This window comes from Monopterus albus, unplaced genomic scaffold, assembly GCF_001952655.1.
Source record: "Monopterus albus unplaced genomic scaffold, M_albus_1.0 scaffold24.1, whole genome shotgun sequence".
NCBI classification, from domain to species: Eukaryota; Metazoa; Chordata; class Actinopteri; order Synbranchiformes; family Synbranchidae; genus Monopterus; species Monopterus albus.
Window position 1 is genome coordinate 2,196,738 of NW_018127904.1, and position 19,668 is coordinate 2,216,405.

The following is a 19,668-nucleotide window of genomic DNA, read 5'->3' on the forward strand; positions in this document are numbered from 1 at the left end:
CTGCTAGTAAGCGTAAGAATTTTCTTAGATTTGAAAATAATATTTGTCAGAAAAGGTGCTGATGCTTTCTGTGAAGCAATCATCGGTACATAACAGTCGTACTTCTATTAAAGATTGCTAGTCAGTGCAAAACACTGTGCGCTACAGTCCACTGCTTAGGTATAGGTGGCACTCTTAAAAACATCTGGTGCTTGTTTCCTGTCTCTGTCCTAACTAGATCCCTTTGAGGCTTTCATCATTTTCTCAATCCGGCATGAGATAAGACGAATTGACCTTCACAAGCGGGACTATAGCCTGTTGGTGCCGGGGCTGAGGAACACCATTGCGCTAGACTTCCATTTTAATTTAAGCCTCCTGTACTGGACAGACGTGGTAGAGGATAAGATCTACAGAGGAAGGCTCTCCGAGTCAGGCGGTATGCACACACATAAATACGCACACCCATGTACCCAAACATTTCCTATCGATCTAAAGACAGAGAGTCATGTCTTGCTAATCTGTACTCCCACTTTAGTGATGGAAGTCTAAGATACAGCTGATAATAAAGCTGTCATTACACACACTCTGTTGATTCTGCCGCAGTGTTATTGTCTCTTCCTGTAATTTATCTCCGGTTGACCAAACTTAAATACTTCAAGTCCAGAAGTCTTCAGCTGTAGGACCTTATCTCCCCCTCATAAAATGATGAATCAGAACTTCTCCTTCACTCTTTATTTTTGTGGTGGCAGTACATTTGTTGAGTTGTCTTGCCTTCATTTCCCTAGGAGGAGCTGTAGGATTCACCTCTTAGCTATGTCTATTCCACCCTTTTGTGAGAAAAACATAAAAGCCCTAACTTCTGAGAAAATTGTAAGCAGATGGATTATAAATATTGTGGGAAAACCTTTTACCAGGCTTAATGAAACCCTGTAGAAAGCAGTCTTCCTTACAAGGGAAGAGCTTTCCTCAAGAATTTCCTCTACTGGTATGAGAATGCTTCCTATGTACTGCAAATGGACACTAGCTACTGCTGCCTCTCGAATACAATATTATAAAGTGGACTAGCTTGATGAAGGAGGCGTAGACCCGAAGTTGTCTTTTCTGTGCTTGAAGGAGTTGCTATTTTGTTCACACACACACACACAACAACTTCCCCCCTAAGGCATTCTGGGGGACCCCACCAAGTGTCGCTTTGCCCCGAGTGCTACAATATATATTTGTGCTACATAGTCATGCTACTGTATTGTTTGTTTTGTTGTTTCAGGAGTGACAGGGATTGAGGTGGTTGTCCAGCATGGCTTGGCTACCCCAGAGGGCCTGGCTGTGGACTGGATTACAGGGAAACTGTACTGGATTGACAGCAATCTGGACCAGATTGAAGTGGCCGAGCTTAATGGAGATATGCGCACCACATTGATTGCTGGAGGCATGGAGCATCCACGAGCCATTGCTCTTGACCCAGGGCAAGGGTACGTTGTGCACTGACTCCCACATATGGAGCCAGCTGTTAGCTGCGCTATTCATCAGACCCTGAGATTACTGGAACAAAGTAAAATTACAGCCTCTTTGTATTCCTCACTTCCGCATCTGCCTTGATGTATGAAGATGTCTGCTGTGTTAAGGTCCATTAAGGCAGCAGATATAGAATACATCAATAACAGTGCTGTGCTCTCCATTCCAGTAATGACAACTGATGTAGCTAATACCCCCCAACCATGGCTTTCATTTTATATGCTTTACCACCCTTTCCCCCATGGTCCCTCAGATGTTTTTCTTTAGAACATTTAAAGCCAGACCTCGAAATAAAAAGCCCAAAATATGTTTCATTCTTATTTGTGCGTTGTTCCCTTCGGGGCCCAATTTTCAAAATCATAGTTGTTTATCCTGCTGAGACGCATAGGGAGAGTGTTTGTAAACTGATCTGTGACTTTAAAATGGCAGCCTTTCCTGTGCCCCACAGTCAGCAAGCAAGTCGTTAGGGAACACGGCATCTGTTGCAGTACATTGATTATACTTTCTTTTTCTTCATAAAACAAGTGTTTTGATCAACCTATTAATTTATTAAATTAGGCTTTTAGTGGCTCAGCACCCGACAGACCCGACACACACCTGGAAGTCATTTTGGACAGTGTAACAGTTTCATACTTTGTCACCAACCCCTCTGAAATGAAACTCAAGTGCCTAAACTAAACACAGGAGATCCTCACATCAAAGGTGCAAAACACAGGACCAGGCTGTTCGATAGCAGGCATGACACATAAAAATGTCTTTTTTTGGTTGTTGTTATAATGACATACCAACTTGTTTTATTCCTTACTATTAGCCTAAAGACATGAAATCCAACTGTAGCCCTTGAACACTGAAGACAATGTATTTTTGTATGCATGGCATGTATATGTGTGTTTGGGAGGTGCTCATTAATTTGTGTGTGTCTGTATGTGTATGGACATTTTTATTATTGATGTTGTTTGTAAATTTTAATCTGTTAATAAGCTTTACTGAGCAGTGAATGTTTTATAGCGCCTCACGGGAAGCACATTACAGTACATCATAATTCTTAGGTAGTTTGTCATTGTAGTCAACTCAGAATATCAAGTACAATATTTCACTGTTGCCATGGCCTTAAAGTTGTGCAAAATGCTTGGTTGAATAATGGTGCAATTTTAATTCTTTTCTTTTTTCTTTTTTTTTTTGCAGTGACGAGTTAAATTTATTCTCATTCTCTGATCACAGATCAGCCTAGTTTAGGACTAAAAGTGCTTTAATCCATCGTTAGGATTATAGGTGCAGAAATGAAGATGCTGAGGTTGCTAGAAATAAAAATAATTTGATTAAAACAGTTAAATTTATCATTAGTTGCTTTTACTCTGTTGTAGTTCAAGTGATAAAAACAAAAAATTGCATGAAAGGAAGTGTGTGTGCACACTACTTTAATACTGTGATATGATACTGTACAACCATTTTACATGGACATAGATCACATTCACATGGATCAGTACAGTCTCACACTATTTCTCTTGTAAAGTTTAGATCATTTTGTTTTAACTGAAGCATGATGTCCTTTTAAATGGCTGCATTTACAGTATATAGTGCTTTTCACCCAGAACACTGCTGTTTCTCTCTCTTTCACTCACACACATGGCACCATGCCAGGGGCTGGTGTGACTATTGGAAAGAGTCTGGGGTTCGGTGTTTTGCCCAAGGATACGCTGACATGTAGACAGCAGGAGCTAGCGATCGAATTCCCAACCTTGTCATTAGTAGCTCTGTCAGCTGAACTACAGCTGCATTATGCGAGCAAAGAGCAGCCACCAATCTGTTACTCGCTTATGCAAAACATAGGTAAAACAAAAATGCAGCAAAAGCAATTGTGCAGATTCATGCAACAGACGGATTAGCCAGACATGAAGGATATCTTGAAACATGACATCCTGTAGTAATGTGTTGAATAAACCACCAAGAAGGCAGCTCTGATTTGCTGTTTCATATTTACTGATTTGTGTTATCAGATGTTTTGTTTTGTTTTGTTTGAGATTTTAACCAAGTAGGTTCTTGTTGTGAGCTAGTACATTCCATTAGTTATAGAAATAATGACAATGTCATTACTTGTATTGTCATTTTCTTTATTCGTCTAATTCCATTTTCACAAAGGTTTATTTCAGGGACAGGCAACCAGGTGTGGCTGTGCACTTTGTCCACATAACTTCTTTAGGGGTTTGTTATGGAATAAAATCAAATATAAATTCTGAACAAAGGTCATAAAGTCAATAGTCAGTGGCCATAGTCAATAGTCATAATGCTTTTTGACTTTGATATACTTGACAGTATATCATTTTTGTTGATGATTGGTTGTTGTTTTAATGTGCCATTCTTGTCTAGCAACATCTGCTTTAAGTTGGAGAACTGAGTCCTGCAAGGAGAGATACTGAAGAGCTTTTTAAAAATGTAGGAGCGTCTGAATGGGGTAACAAATGTGCTCAACCACCACTGCAGAGACCTACAGTGCAGGTTCAGCTTTGCCTGTATCAGCATCAAACACAACTGTTGGTGTTTGCCTGTGCAAACAGGTGGTGAATCTGGGGAAGGATCTTTGCCGTGTCACAGCACTGTGACTCTGGTCGGTTAATGCACCCTGGTGGAGAAGAATAGAATCTGGGCAGAATGTTGTGACCCTTTATGCACCTGAAGGTATTATCACATTATCCTTTATTCAAAAGAACGGTCCTGCACTCAACCTTGAAAAAGCATATGATGTCTTACTTTTGATATGAAAACAGTAGAGTAACAGCAGTGTGTGAGAGCGATGCTGTGGTTTGTGGTCTTTGTTCTGTTCTGTATTTATCAGTGTTTTTGAACCCAGTCAACATAATTTTTATATGGTTTCTGTACTGACAAACATTTGAGATCATGCCACATATTTGTTTGAAAAGCACAAGCTTTTTCCACACAGTTTTGTAATGACATTAGAAGGCTGATTGTTACACAGTGAAATATTAGACTACTGTGGGTTTGACAACAAGACTGATATCCTACCAAAATGGTCATAGGATAAAAGCCTGGCCTTGCATGTTGCAGGTTAGCTCTTCCTGTTTGTCCCTGGTAAGTATGGCTTGTTTCCTCGATCTGCAGGAAAGAGGTTTGACTCACCTGTAGCCACGGGACTGGATACAGGTAACGTATCCATGCAAGGATGGTACCTGATAGTATCTGTCCGACTGATGGGTTTCTTGCTGCCGTGCTCGTCTCTTAATGTCAGCAATTTATTTTGTATCTTATGAGGTGGGAAAACAAATACACCTTACACTGTCCTTTCAGAACAACTTCACGTCAGTAGCTGCACTCACAGTGTCACCTGTGTCTTATAATACACCAAACTAAAACATTTATCATAACACTTTTTATTTGACACTGAAGTGTATTGCTTCCTTAAAATAAATTTTGTTCCATCCAAATACGCTCCTGTTTGCTAGATTTGTATACTTTACCTGCTGCATTTTGTTAAAGATACCAATTAAATAAATTAGTATTATATTTACTTTTATCAAAGAAATTAGCTCTTAATTGAAACAAGTAGTTGTTTACCTTTGCAGAGTAAATAATGCTGTGCACTGTAAGGAGATCTTATGCTTTTTGTTTTTATAGAGTATTGCGTGTTTTAGATGATGCACAGCTATGGTAGTGCAATTTATGCAAAAACAAACAAACAAAAAAACCCTGAATCAGTTTTCGCTAGTGTTGGTGTGTCGCTGGTATTTCAGAATAGGTGCTGACTTGATGTTAATGCATCTGAGAACTAGCCAGTGGTTATATACTGTGGCCAGTATATTTCAGATTAGAGCAAAACCCCAGACATTCCTAAAATCAACGTCTCAAGAAATGAATAATCTGCTCATGCACTCTCGTCTGTAATTCACATTTGACTACACAATGACTATGTTTTATGGATGTGCAGAGTAGGATTAATGGGCACTTTTGGTACCCAAAGGCACATTTCCAATTCCAGGACAATAATTCCAATTTAATTACTTGAATCCACTCAAAGAAGTGGGTCATTGATCAAGGGGGGCCTTATCAAGTCAATAAGGCTACTAATCTGAGCAAGGATATTTCTTCCTAACAATGTTTTGTTGTTGTCAGTGTGTGACTGAAGCTCGAGCATCCACTTTCTCCCTCATTTTAGCTGACTTTGTCGACCAGGGCAGGACAAAAGTGATGTCTGCTAGGCTGGAGCAGGACTCAGGATACTGTTGATGGTCACATCAATGACAGTGTTCATTTTCAGGCCTCATTGAGCTGTGAGAAGTCATAATAACACAGATGGCCTCCCATTTCAAGGCTTGTTGCAGATGTTGAGGGCTGCATTGGATCGCTGGTGATGTTTTTGGACAGTCATCATGGCCACTGTCTTTGTTAATGCATACAGTTATAACATTATATAGGCACAGTAATTGCTGTGTTTTGCAGTATAATAACACTGACAAAGAAGTACAAATCACTAAAGAGTTTGTCTCATCTAGTTATAAGAGTTCAAGTAAAAACTGTTGCAGTTTCTTTATCATAGCTTTTTTTGAAAAAAACAATCAGACAGTAGTCAATCCAAACTGTTGCCTTTTTGTGTTTCTGCTCACAGGATCCTTTTCTGGACCGACTGGGATGCTACTTTTCCCCGCATTGAGGCTTCATCAATGAGTGGAGGAGGTCGCCACATTGTGTTTAAGGATATGGAGATTGGCGCCTGGCCTAATGGACTGACTCTGGATCATCTGGAAAAGAGGATTGTTTGGACAGATGCACGGTATGCCAGAGTTTCATGTTGTGTGCAGAAACATTCATGCATTTTATATCTTTTAGCATAATATGACATCATTATATGCTGCGATGGATTTACCATTCCCTGAGTAAAAATTTTACTTGAGTCTAGAATAGCCCAGTAGGCATTAAGTAATGGATGGCATGTAATATTTAAAAATCTTAGTACAATGGCCATATTTGGCTTTAAGTGGGTCATAAACAGTTTAATAGTTCCAGCAGTGGCCTGGTGGGTTACACTTTGATTGTGCTGTTTCTACTATTCAGTGCAATTGAAGAACAGTTTAAAGTTTGGCATGAGATTTTGTATTGGTCTCTTTTAAACAGCTCCGACGCCATTTTCTCTGCACTCTATGATGGCAGTGGGGTCATTGAGATCCTCAGGGGCCACGAATACTTGTCCCATCCCTTTGCTGTGTCTCTCTTTGGAGGCAATGTCTACTGGACAGACTGGAGGACGAACACTTTAGCAAGAGCCAATAAGTGGACTGGACGAAATGTCACAGTCATCCAGAAGACAAGCGCTCAGCCTTTTGACTTGCAGATCTTCCACCCCAGCAGGCAGCCAAAAGGTGAGAACAGTTTTTTTCTGGCTTTGCTGCTTGAGGCGAGACACTCACAGAAAAGGGATAACTCACTATGTTAGCTGTTAACTATGTTAGCTAGTTTGGGAGTTTTGCTTAGGGAGGTGTGCTACCCTATTTGATATGGCATCTAGCATTGTTTGAATGACAAAGCCTCCTAATTATGTCTACAAATCATCTCCACTCTCACTGTGTAACAGGAGGGCATACAAAGCAGAAACGTGACAGAAAACATAAAAATATCTTTGTCATCTCTGTGCCTTTGTAACTTTAGTTTACCACCACTTAAAATAGGACTTAATGCTGATCTTCAGACTGTAAATGCTGAAAAAATTCATTCACAGCAGATCAAGACTATGACTGCAATTAAAATAGTTAAAGAACAATAATCTTTTTTGAGGGCGGTGTTTCATTTTTAGGCTTGAGCACAAAAAGAGGACGGTTGTTAAGAGGTTTGAAGTGCAAACTCACTACAGTCTATCACTTTAATAATCTCTAGGCAAACTAAAAAATACGTGTCAGAATTGCCTATAATCCTCCAGTACCACTGGATATTGACCAAGGCTATATTATCTTTTAAAATAGTATTCATTCTCATTTAGTACAAGGAGGAAAAATACACCATAATGTAATGAAATTCAGCTTCTGCCTTCGTCTTCATTTGGCCTGTCAATCAACAAGCATGCGTCTGAATGAAAAAAGGTACTCGGGCAGAGAATTGGCTGACTTAAATAAATAGTATCTCTGAATTTGTTTTTCTCATTATCCAAATTATTGCAATTGACTCATACTACTATGCTAAAACTATTATTCTATTTTTTATTCTCTATGAATGAAGTGAGCTGCAGACTGAGAATCACATTCACCAATGAATAGCAGATCCATTAGTAATATGCATGATAACAGGAAATGCATGACATAGTCCTGAAATGTCATTAATATTGCCACCAATTTCTTTTCAGTAGACACTGTTGAATCTCTAAGTGGCACAGTGGAATAGGTAATCAGCTTTGTGAGAAGCTATCTAAGCCAACATTTTGACCACAGAATTACACTGCTGATGGACTGCCATAATATAAGCCAATTTCTGTGATATACAGATCAGCTTGCAAGATATAAATGTAGTGCCAATAAATACAACAAAATCTGTTTTTAATTCACTTTATCTTTTTGTAACTTTTGACTGATTAGTACTGTAAATCTGCCAAGATAAAATACTCATTTAAGGGTTATTTTGTCCATATGTGCCAAGACCAGCTGATTGATGGAGCAGTCACTAGCCCACTTGCCCTTTTCTGCATTGCCAAGTTTTAAATGCATCTTCCTCGACTTTCTTCATATGTGAGCCACCAGCCTCAAAGAGATGTTATTACGGTTGTAATCACATTTATGTCTATTTAGTGATTCCACTGCTTCTTTACTGTCACTAGTTAGAGTAATTTGCTTGTTTCCTTCCTGTATCTGCATTCTCATGACTGTTCACCATAGATAAATGTGAGAAAATGGGGCTGCTTGTCCAAAGAAGACAGTAAGCATGCATAATCCTATTTAAAAGAGCTCAAAGGGGGTGAGCTGGCTATTATCCACTCTAGCCCAAATATGAAGGCCTTGAAGATGTGATCCTCTGTTAGACTCCAAAACATTTGGACCAAAGAAAAAGAAAGAAGATGGGCAAACTGAACAGCAACATGCAGCTTGTCTCAGTAACTGTCCACCAGGTGCCACAGTGCACTCCACTGGAGACATAAACACTGTGTGTCATTTGAAAGGCAAGGCAGTATTTTAACATACAAATAGGTAACATGCATTTGCATATTAGGAGGCTGATTGGTAGCCTCAAGGCCTCACAGTTAGAACAGGTAATTAGTTAATTATGGAAACGTATATATTTGTTGTAAGCACGGGGTTCCCTGATAGACTAGTGGTTAGGGCACAGCGCTCCTGCCGCTACGGCCTGGGTTTGAGTCAGGGTTGCGTCAGGAAGGGCAACGGTAAAACACGTGCCAAATGTCAACATGTGTATCATCAGTGTGATGATTTGCTGTGGTGACCTCTAACAGGAAAAAGCCAAAAGTGACATTCATATTTGTTGTAAGCACAGAAATTGACTTTACTATCTCTTTCACCTGGTGGGTAGAATATAGGCTACTATACTGAATGACATGAACTTAGTGTGCAGTTCTCTAAAGCACATGTATTAGCACTATGAAGTCTTCATAACCTGCCTTTCTTTCTCACTGTTTTTATTATGTTGCCTTAAGTGAATGAATCAGAAAGGGAGTAATTCAGTTGACACTTTTTACTGTCATCATTGTTGCGCTCAGTATGTCCAGTGCCTTGCATAAGCAATTTAATATTTATTCCATTTAGAACCTGTAGTTATTTACAGACAGACAAAGCACACTGTAATTTTGTCAGGAGTACAAATGTAATAAGGTTTTGAAACAAATAAGGTCTCTCAGTGAAAGGAATCGCATGCATACTATATTGTTTCATCAATACAATGAGGCTTTCTGAATATAATTTTTAAACTGAAAAGCAGCATTTTTTCTTCTTACTGGGGGGGCCACCATTTTCATTGCCTTGGCATAGCAGTGGACTTATTTTTAATGTTTTTATTGCAAAGAAATCTGACAGTTTAGAGCAAACAAACACCTCGGCTCTGTTGTTGCTGCTTGTCATCCCATAAGAGTGTGATTCAGGTGAATGCATGTTGTGATTTCTTCCTATTAGCATAGCGAGTCAACTGGGTGCTGTTTCCAGCTGACAGAGTTGCTTTTTTTGTCTTAAATAAGCTACACTTGCAATGCAATGTGACTCTCCAGTGTGTTACTGAAGGAAACCGGGAAATGAACTTTGAATGAACATGTTTGACCTGAATCATCCAGAGTTGACTGAGAAATAGATGTTTGATTCATGTGATGCAACTGTAGCATGACGGCATATAATTGAACTGTGGGTGATGTCCTTTAGTTTTGCTGAAGTGATTTATTCTGAATAGGCTAGAGTTAAAAAAAAAGAAGAAAAATGTCTCCTTCAAATGAATTGCTCCAATAGGATCACTGTTCAGTTTCAAGCTATCGAAATTCATCTTGTGAATGGCTAGTAGACAATGACAGCATCTTAGGGTCTCAACCCAGATAGTCTCCTGCCCTACAGTAACAGGGGAGCTGACATAATGTCACCTATATTTTCTGAGAAGAGACAACAAGCAAACAATATAATGTGACTTTTATAATTTGCAGTTTATTTCCACACTTTTTTACCTTTCTGAACAATAAAAAAAAACAAAGGATGGGTAGAGAGTAAACACCAGCTCCCTCTGAATTCATATGGATCATATTAGGGGTTCATTTGATTTGAAACATGTTCTGGGGCCCCTTCACATAAACACTTGTGCTGTGTTCCATTTACCTCAGAGCTTGAAAGTCAGAGCTGGGAATGACTTCACACCCAAGTGCATTCCAGTTTCAGTTAACCATAATACCACTTGAACCATGTTAGTCGTTGTTAGCAATACCAGTGTATAACAACACATTATGTGGTATTTTGCCCATACAAACACTGGCACAGAAGCAAGTGTACTGTTATGAGTGCAGGTAAAAAAAGGGCAGTGGGTCTGATATGCTGGAGCATGCTGCTGAGCCTTCTCATTGTCATTGACCCAACTCAACAACACACCACTCTGAAGACTCACAATCACACAAATTCATTTTGACACTATGTTACTTTATTTGGCACGACAAGTCAAGGGCCATAATTCATTCAGAGAAGTTGCTAAGTAGTGACTGTTGGTGAGCGTGATGGAACTGGTTAGATACTGAGTGGACTGTGGCATTCAGATGACAGTCGGGGTGGCCACGGCAGCCCAGCCTAAGCAGATATAGTACAGACGAGTATCTACTCCTTGTTTGGGTGAGGGTATGTTAGGTCACTTTAAAGGTACTGTAGGTTAGGGCCAGAGAATGGTGTTGCCTGTTATGGGGCCATCAGATTTATGAAAGCGTGGCCTGATATCCACTGGCACCAATAAAACCCAGTAACAAATTTGATTTCTCCTGTCCAGTTAAAAGGCTCCCAGATTTTAAAGACTGACTGTCCAACCATCCACAAATTTCCTTGACTTGAACTCTGAAAAACACAGGATCTTGTTATTGGCCCAGAAAACCTGTATGATCAGATCACACCATATATTTGTGCTAATGCAAAAACCATCCAAATAAAAAAATAACATTTTAATCACCTAGGTGCATTCTTTGAGTCCAACCTCAGTTTTGAACATCATACCAGCAGGCTTGTCCAATCCTGTTTTACCATCTAAGAAATATTTTCAAGATTTGACCAGTTTTAAGTTTTAAAAGTGCATGCTTCCATTTTTTTTTTACAGCTGAATTGGTGAAACAGTGGTGCAGCTGTCACCTCACAGTTAGAAGGTTCTGGGTTCAACTCTTGTGTCTGACTGTGGGATATACTTATTCTGCCTGTGTGGGTTTTCTCCTGGTATTCAGGATTCCTCCCACATGTCTACAGTCAGGAGGGTTTGGTTGACTGATGACTCTAAATTGCCCATAGGTGTGAATATGTGTGCTAGTGGGTGTCTGACTGTATGCATCAGCCCTGTGATAGATTGGCAACCTGTCCAAGCTGTGCCCAGTGTCAGTTGGGATCGGCTCCAGTCCCCCTGTGACCCTCTACAGGAGTAGTGGCATAGATAATGGAGACATGGATGGACTGTAATGGTCTTTTCACTGAACAGGCTATTTATTTAACAAAATCCAGGAAAATGGACTACATTGGCTATCAATTTGTTTTAGAAGTGATTGTAATATTTTGTTGATAACTTTTAAGGAGTTTCATAGCCAGGTTTCAGGTTATATTTGCTCTTCCTCTACCAACCTGCACACAGCCTGAAGTCCTCAGAAAAGAACCTGCTTGCATTTTAGATTTAGAGGATAAAGTCAGTCATTTTCTATTTAGTATTTTCAATTGTCCCCATACAAACTAAAGCAAACAATAAATTACCTCTACTCACAATTAAGTCTGTCAGTCTCCAACCTGAATTAACTTACTCTTTTGTGCCATAGACCACCACTGTTGTTCAAAACAATTAAGATGTTGCAAAAACTGTCAGATTCATGCCCAGTATGTATGTATCATATTTGTCATCTTAGCTTCTTGTGCTGAGCGTTTTGAAATGGTCTCTTTTTTCTCTCTTTCCATAAGCCTCTAACCCATGTGAAGAGAATGATGGACGTGGTCCCTGTTCACATCTGTGTCTCATCAATTACAACCGCACTGCTTCCTGCACCTGTCCACATCTTATGAAACTTTCGACCAACAAACAATCCTGCTTTGGTAAGCGAGAACACCTTCCTCATTTTTCATTCTTTCTTTTTGTTTTTCAAAGTGACAATATAGGACACCTTGTAAATAACAGTAGAGTTGTGAATTCGATTTTTTTCCTTTTTGATTGACACTAGCATTTATATCAGGCAGTTGTACCAACAGTTATCACACCCTCACATGGATCTGACTAAAAAGGTCAGCAAAGGTGCTCTTTCTTGAATGATTTCTTAATTCTCCCACCAGCATTGAAAAGGTTCCTCCTGTATGTGCGCCGGTCTGAAATCCGTGGTGTAGACATTGACAACCCTTACATGAACGTCATGACAGCACTGACGGTGCCAGACATTGATGATGTCACTGTTGTGGACTATGATGCCCAGGAGGAGAGGATCTACTGGGCTGACATCAAAACCCAGACCATCAAACGAGCCTTCATCAATGGCACCCAGCTTGAGACCATCATTTCTGCAGGTAGGTGCAGTTCATATTAGAGCATAGATCGGGCTGCATATGTCCCTCTGAACCCAACCTGTGCCTGAGAGCGTGGAATTCAAACCTGACCCGGACCCTTGTCGCTTATAGTATATGATATTGCTGGTTTAGTATGGTGTTTTTCCCCTTATCATTAAATGAAAAAGACATTTGAGGGCCCTAGCCATCTAGCCTAAAGATTGACCCAAGTGTCCAAACTCAACCTGGACTCAAACATCATTTATAAATTTCTGTCCAAACTCAGCCTGAACCCTTGGATACCGAGAGGTCCCATCAGGCTAGGTTCGAGAATCCACACTCTAATCCACACCATACAAAATACAAAGTCTAAGCTGTGTATGCTACAAACTCCAGTGTATGTGTGTATTACCTAATATTGTTTTTCGTGTTGTAACAGTCAGAGAGTCACCTCATAGAGCCTTTCTTTTTGTCTTGAAGTTATTTTTATTTGTCATTGTAAATTAATTGTGCTCAGTGTCATTGGCATTAATTGTAATAATTAGTTGCTGTTATTTTGTCTCTGACATGATAGCAAGGTTCTTTATTTTCTTTAGGGTATTTGTTTTTTTTGTCTTGCTTATGCTAGATGTAACCAATTTACCTGTGCTTATACATTTGTAAAGCTACTGTAGCAGACATGATACTTTTCTATGCCTTTCCTGACAGACATAGTAAACTGCCGCGGTCTGGCTTTGGACTGGCTTTCCAGGAACGTATACTGGCTCAGCTCTGAAAATGACGAGTCACAAATCAATGTGGCTCGCTTTGATGGGTCCCTGAAGACCTCCATCATCCATGGTATTGATAAGCCAAGGTGCCTTGTAGTGCATCCCACCAAGGGGTGAGTAGATTAGAGCAGTCTGGGCACTTCATCAGTATTCAGTGCATCACATTAGGACACCTGACTACAGACCTCACCTATACTAAAGAGGTATAAAAATCTCATTGCAAGGAGATTGTGTTTCATAAGCCAGTGGTCTTTACAGGGTAATCGGGTGGAACAAAATCTATAGGCTTACATTCATTTTTCAGTTTTACATAATGAAACCATAACATTCATTGATTGTTACAAACCTCAATGATATCTTGTTCCTTACCTCACACCTTCCCACACAGGAAAATCTACTGGACAGATGGCAACACCATTAACATGGCCAACATGGATGGGAGTAACAGCAAGGTCCTCCACCAGAATCAGAGGGATCCTGTAGGTCAGTATGAGAGCTCTGGATAGCATACTGAAATACACCTCCCACTCAGCTGTACCTCCAATATGACCAAAACCAAGTAGGTTGTTTACACACGTATGTTTACATCCATGCTATAATTTGACTTGATATGAATGTAATCCATAACATCATATGCTTGAAAGTAACTCCAGTGTACTTGATCTGTTTGCCGATTAGGCTACTGTCTGGAAGGATATGTGACAGTCCAATGCAATCATCTTACTACCACAAAACAAGAAAGAAAACAGATAATTTGTTAGTTTTGTTTGGTTATGGATTCAATTCATGGCGATTTAATTTAATTAATTATTATTCCCAGCAACAACAGCTGCGCTGCCGCATGCACCACTTTGCATCTGTGTTCACTTCATTCCAAATTCAATTGAAGTAATTCCCCATTTGAAGCCTAATTTGATGAAGATAACCCAATAAAGGTGTTTACCCGAAAGTTGTAATAATCTCCCTTCGCCTCGATCTGTTTATAATCAGTTTATTTTCATGCATGTACATGCACTGACTTTTACAAACTGAATCAGATGTGATGTTTGTACCGGCTGACATTTTCTCTGTTTTGACAATGTCAACAAGCATCAGAAAAAAACAGCCGCCTCCTCAGTGGTGATGTTATCTCAACTGGCAACGTCAAAGAAAGTAGCCAGACTCTGTAGATTAAGGTGTCAAAGTGTCTGGTAAAGACTGCCCAAGGCTTGGCAGGTCTTGCAGTGCAGGAACACATCGCCAGTTTACACTTTTTACTGCTTTTCACTGTTTGATTCCCAAAAAGGAAAAAAAAAGCTTGTTGCAGCTCCCAGTATTCTTGTGTCAAAGATGACCCAAAAGACATTATTATATTTGTGTTCACCCATGAAGGGTAATGCTATAGACTGATATACAAGTTTATAGAGGCCACACTGGTAATTTCACCTGAATGTTCCGTGAAGCAGTCGTGTATTAATCGTTTACTATAACACAGAGAATTATCATATAGAGAGTGTACTTCTATTTGGGGAGAACATGGTGGCTATGAAAGGATGAACCTGATTTGTTATGATGTTAAAATGCCCTTTCCTCAAGATGTCATTTTGTAGGTATCAAATAAAACAATTCACCATAATGTGATAGCCAAAGCTGGTGGTTGTACCCTATAATGTTTTTATGGTAATGGTTTTCCCGTGAACTCCATATTGCTCATGCCCAGTGTCTCCCATGTCCATCTGCCTTCCACAGTGGATGTGTTCTGGTTCATCCATTGTACAGTGTTGATAAAGTCACTTCTGAAAAGATGAAGAACTCCACAGTGCTGCCCTTCTGACTCAGATTGTGCCTTTTTATAAACTTTAGTATTGCATTTTCAAGTACTCACAACTGTGAGCATCATTTAGTCTGTAATGACACATACAAACAGAAAGGGAGGACTCACATCTTATGGAAGTGTAGGCTTTGTTTGCTTGTGTGTTTATTTTTGCTCACACCAAAGGAACATGGAAGCAAACAATTTAATGTTGTCAAATCCATATTTTTAGTACAGAAATTGTTAAATTAGGATTCTGTGTGATCTTAAGAATAAAAATCTGCTAGCGTTCTTTCTGAATCATTAAGCCTAGCCTTTGGCCGACAGAGTATTTAAAACAGACGTTTTTTTTTTTTCACTTTAAACATTTATGTTGCTGAAATAATGTTACTGAAATAAGATATCAAATTGTTGACTGCTGTACATTTAACATGTTTAGTTTCATGTAAAATGCAAAATAAAGAGGGATGAGAAAGAAGAAAGTAACTATTTAAAAACTATTTTAATAATGGTTATGATGATTGTCCACCGACAGATTCCTTCAAGCAGACATTAGGCTCAGCCTATACAGAAGCTGCACAATAGGTATCAAACTGGCAGGAGCATAGTACCTGAAAGTAATCATGATGTTCTCTTTTTTGTTGGTATGTCATTGAATTTTGGGGGCCTAACGTTACACCAGTATCCATATCTGACAATTTTCAAAAAGAAAATGTAACTGTATCATCTCTTAGATTGTAGAGTTGTGATGCCAATATAATTAATTTTTTTTTTACATAGCAATCTTGCATAATTTACACACCACAGATTCACACAGAGAGGATATTCTTTATGTTTTATTAGGGCCATGGATTAATCCCTACTGTTGGATTCTAGGTGAGCAATTGTAACTTGAATTAGCAAAAACAATCAGCTTTGCTTCATGTCTAGTAGCTGTTGTCACACCGCTCAAGGTCGAACTCCTTTTTTTTTTTTCAGAAAACCACACCATTGTTTCTGCTGTATATCTTTCTTCTCCTGAGCCTGTCAGAGCGCATTGTATTTCACTGGCTTCATTTATGATTATGGGCTAGACCTAGAGACAAGAGTGAATTAATGGTGCATTGTGACTGTGAATCTGCCAAACATAAATTCAGCACATGGTGGGAGACAATGTGTTGTCCAGAGGCCCACAATTGAAATTGCATTTGATTCCCATTATTTAACTGTGGTATTTGATGAAATACCCTCATGTAAGCCAGGTAATGGGTTTAATAGTCAGTTTCACTTTGGTTGATTTTCATACCAAGTGGAGATATTATAAAGAGAACTGGCACAAAAAAAGAGTGTGTTAATGCAGTTTTTAAATGTGCTGTTGCACTACAATATAATAAATTGTTGGACAGATACAGGAAATTTTGTACCGTAAATTGCCATTCTTCGCTAATACATTTGAATACTGTAAATGTCAATGCCTTTGAGGAACCAAATATTAACAGCAAGCTACTGTACAATCTCATGGTATAATACAGTATTTTTTTTTTCATTTTCAGTTCAGTCAAACTGGAGTGTGACTGTAAGCGCCCCTAGCTAATCTGGGCAAAATCACATTGCATCAAATCCCACCACCTCATCTAACACACAGTCAATGTAAAAAAAAAATTAAAATAGGTGTAAAATCTTATAGATCAGTGATTTCATTTAAGATACAAGGAAGGAGTGGAGGACCTGAAGAACCAACTTTCACCAACTTTGACTGCCAACACTGAAGCAGAGAGAGCATTCTACCACCTGCTGCTTTCCTCACCTCCTACAGTCACTGCACACCATAATGCTTCCTGCTCCTGTGGTTTGCTTAAGATAATTGTGATCTCATCAAATTGTTACAGTATACTGTTAAAGTATAATCAAAAGTCAATTTATTTGTGCACATACCTTCTCAGTGCTGCATATTTTGGCCTATAGTCCACATGTACCTGGGTATGTTTTTTAAATGGAGTTTTTTCCTCCTTTGTTTTTTTCCTTAGTCAAGCATAGCCATGCCAACAGCCCTTGATACGTTTGCCATACAGTCATGTTGGTAAAAAAAAAGTGAAAAAAGTTATTAGTGGTTCTGTTGGCATTGGGGTCAGTGGAATAGTTCATTGTGGGCATGTTGCTATGTGTAGCAGTGACCGTTATAGCACATTCTGATGCCTCGCTTCCTCAACATAGTGGACAAGTTTGGCTACATCTGCCACTGCAAAATATTATCTGATATACAAAGGACATAACGTTGCACACTCGCATCACAAGCCAAAAATGCTGTTTTCCCCATTCACATGTCAACACTGAAAACAGAGTTTCTAAATATCTTTACCCTGAAGGCATAAGTTCTGTTTTCGGTGACCTAAAATACACTCTGCAAGTGGACAAAACGGGTATTTAGGAGAAGTTTTGAAGAAAACTGTATCTCATTTATACTGATTGCCACTGGATTGTTCTGATGGCATCTCACATGATTTGGCTGAAATAAAACTTAATTCTATACTTTGCAAAAGTTACTGTATTTGTCTACAAACTTTGGCTGGAAGGCTGTTCAAATCTGGCACGCTGAAACTTAGGCGTTGTGTTTGCCCATTTATGAACACTAAAGTAAAACTTAATAATATAGTACATAATTTTCAGTTGTTGTAAGAGAAAAGAGGACTACTAAGCAAGGAATTGGTGGTAGTCCTAAAAGGGAGAGAAGGAGCCTCTTTCTGCATTCCAATGTGTCCTGTTCTCTTGGGTAAAAATCAGATAAGAGATTAGATGTCCTGTGTTGTCTGAGTTATCTCAGACTCACTGTCTGAGGTCAGAGGTGTGAAGCTTAAAAATGTGTATTCAGCATTCAGAAGAAAGGGGAGTTTGGGGTCCTGGAATCAGAAAGTCTGGGCTCCACATCTGATAAGAAGAGGGTAGATGGGTAAAGAGGGTGTTTTGCATAAAGTTGTCAGAGTTAAGGCAAAACAAAATCTAGTTAGGATAGGTCTCTGGCATCCACATCTGGTGTTATGAGGTAAATGGGGATAGAAGGTGCGAGAAGGCAAATTGCATGAAGCTGTCTTTAGCTGAAACAAAGCAGATCCAGAGCTCTGTGGCTTTTTGGGGGTCAGTAAAAGGTTTACTCCTCAATGACTGAAAAGTTTGGCCATTCATAAGAATAAACAGGTCTTCCCAAGATGGCCTAGTAGACACTACACAGGATTACTATTGATTTACAAATTTTCCCCCCTTTTATTTGATATTATTATTATTATTATTGTTATTATTTTAGGTCTCTGATGATGAGTTGCACTGGTGATATTAAAAATCCTGCTGTGGTTTGTTTTTGCTGTATCCTAGTGAATCCTGGCACAATTAGTGATAACCTGGTGTCCTCTCTTTACTTGTCTTCCTCTTAGGTCTCTCAGTAGACTACACTGCCAACAAGCTGTACTGGATAAGTTCAGCCAATGGTACTATCAACAGGTGCAATCTGGATGGCAGTGGGCTGGAAGTGCTGGAGACTCTAAAGAGGGAGCTAGCCAAAGGCACAGCTCTGGCCGTGATGGGTGAGTGGAGCTTGTCACAAGTGCATCAGATTGCCACTGAGGATTAGTCAGAGAGTGTGGAGGGATTACGTGTTTAACCAGTTAAGTGGCTGTAGAATGGAGCCGTTTAGGCAGTTCTTGCAACAGTCGTGCTTCACTTTGTGTGAGTAGATGGGGCATTAGATAATTAAAACACACCACAGCAGTGATTGGTGATTGATTTTCTCACCCCTTTTGTAATGAAAAAAGAGCAGGATGTTCATTACATGTTGATTCTTGGTATTAGTGCTGAATCCAATGTGTCACACCATACATCAAGTCATAGGTTTATTTAGAAATCTCTTGAAATCCAAGTCAGTGGTTTAGGAAAAAAAAAATCTCCTAGCTTGCAGGGTTTGGCTCCATTTTTCAGCTTTTCCTAGTTTTATACAAGCTGGCAGTAGAACTGTATGTCAGTGTAAATTGATTGTTAAGCATTAGTTTAGCCAAAGCTCATTTTGCTCCGATATTACACCACCAAGAAAGTATGTGAGGCAGGTCAACTGCTATGTGTGTTATGTGTACAGTATTCATACAGTGAACCTTATTATTGGCTTACCAAACAAACAGGTATTAGGTCTGTAATAATTACTTTAAAAGCCCTTTATGAATAGATTAAAATCAAGGACCGTGACGTCGCCCGGCATGGCGCAGCCGGGGCCCCACCCTGGAGCCAGGCCCGGGGTTGGGGCTCGAATGCGAGCGCCTGGTGGGGGTTGGGGATAGGTCTCTCACTGCCGTTTGTGCCTACGGGCCGAATGGCAGTGTAGAGTACCCGGCCTTCTTGGAGTCCCTGGGAGGGGTGCTGGAAAAGGCCCCGACTGGGGACTCCGTTGTTCTACTGGGGGACTTCAACACCCACGTGG

General features: G+C 39.6%; 1 protein-coding gene across 1 annotated transcript in view; it reads left to right on the forward strand.

Moving 5' to 3' along the window:
- The window catches only part of LOC109957083 (low-density lipoprotein receptor-related protein 1B-like), a 258,584-nt gene that overhangs the window by 152,650 nt on the left and 86,266 nt on the right, over positions 1-19,668 (forward strand). The window contains 9 exon segments of the mRNA XM_020594679.1: positions 218-415; positions 1,244-1,448; positions 6,110-6,274; positions 6,616-6,860; positions 12,096-12,227; positions 12,462-12,689; positions 13,377-13,551; positions 13,827-13,921; positions 18,635-18,784. Coding sequence (XP_020450335.1) covers positions 218-415; positions 1,244-1,448; positions 6,110-6,274; positions 6,616-6,860; positions 12,096-12,227; positions 12,462-12,689; positions 13,377-13,551; positions 13,827-13,921; positions 18,635-18,784 — 1,593 coding nt within the window.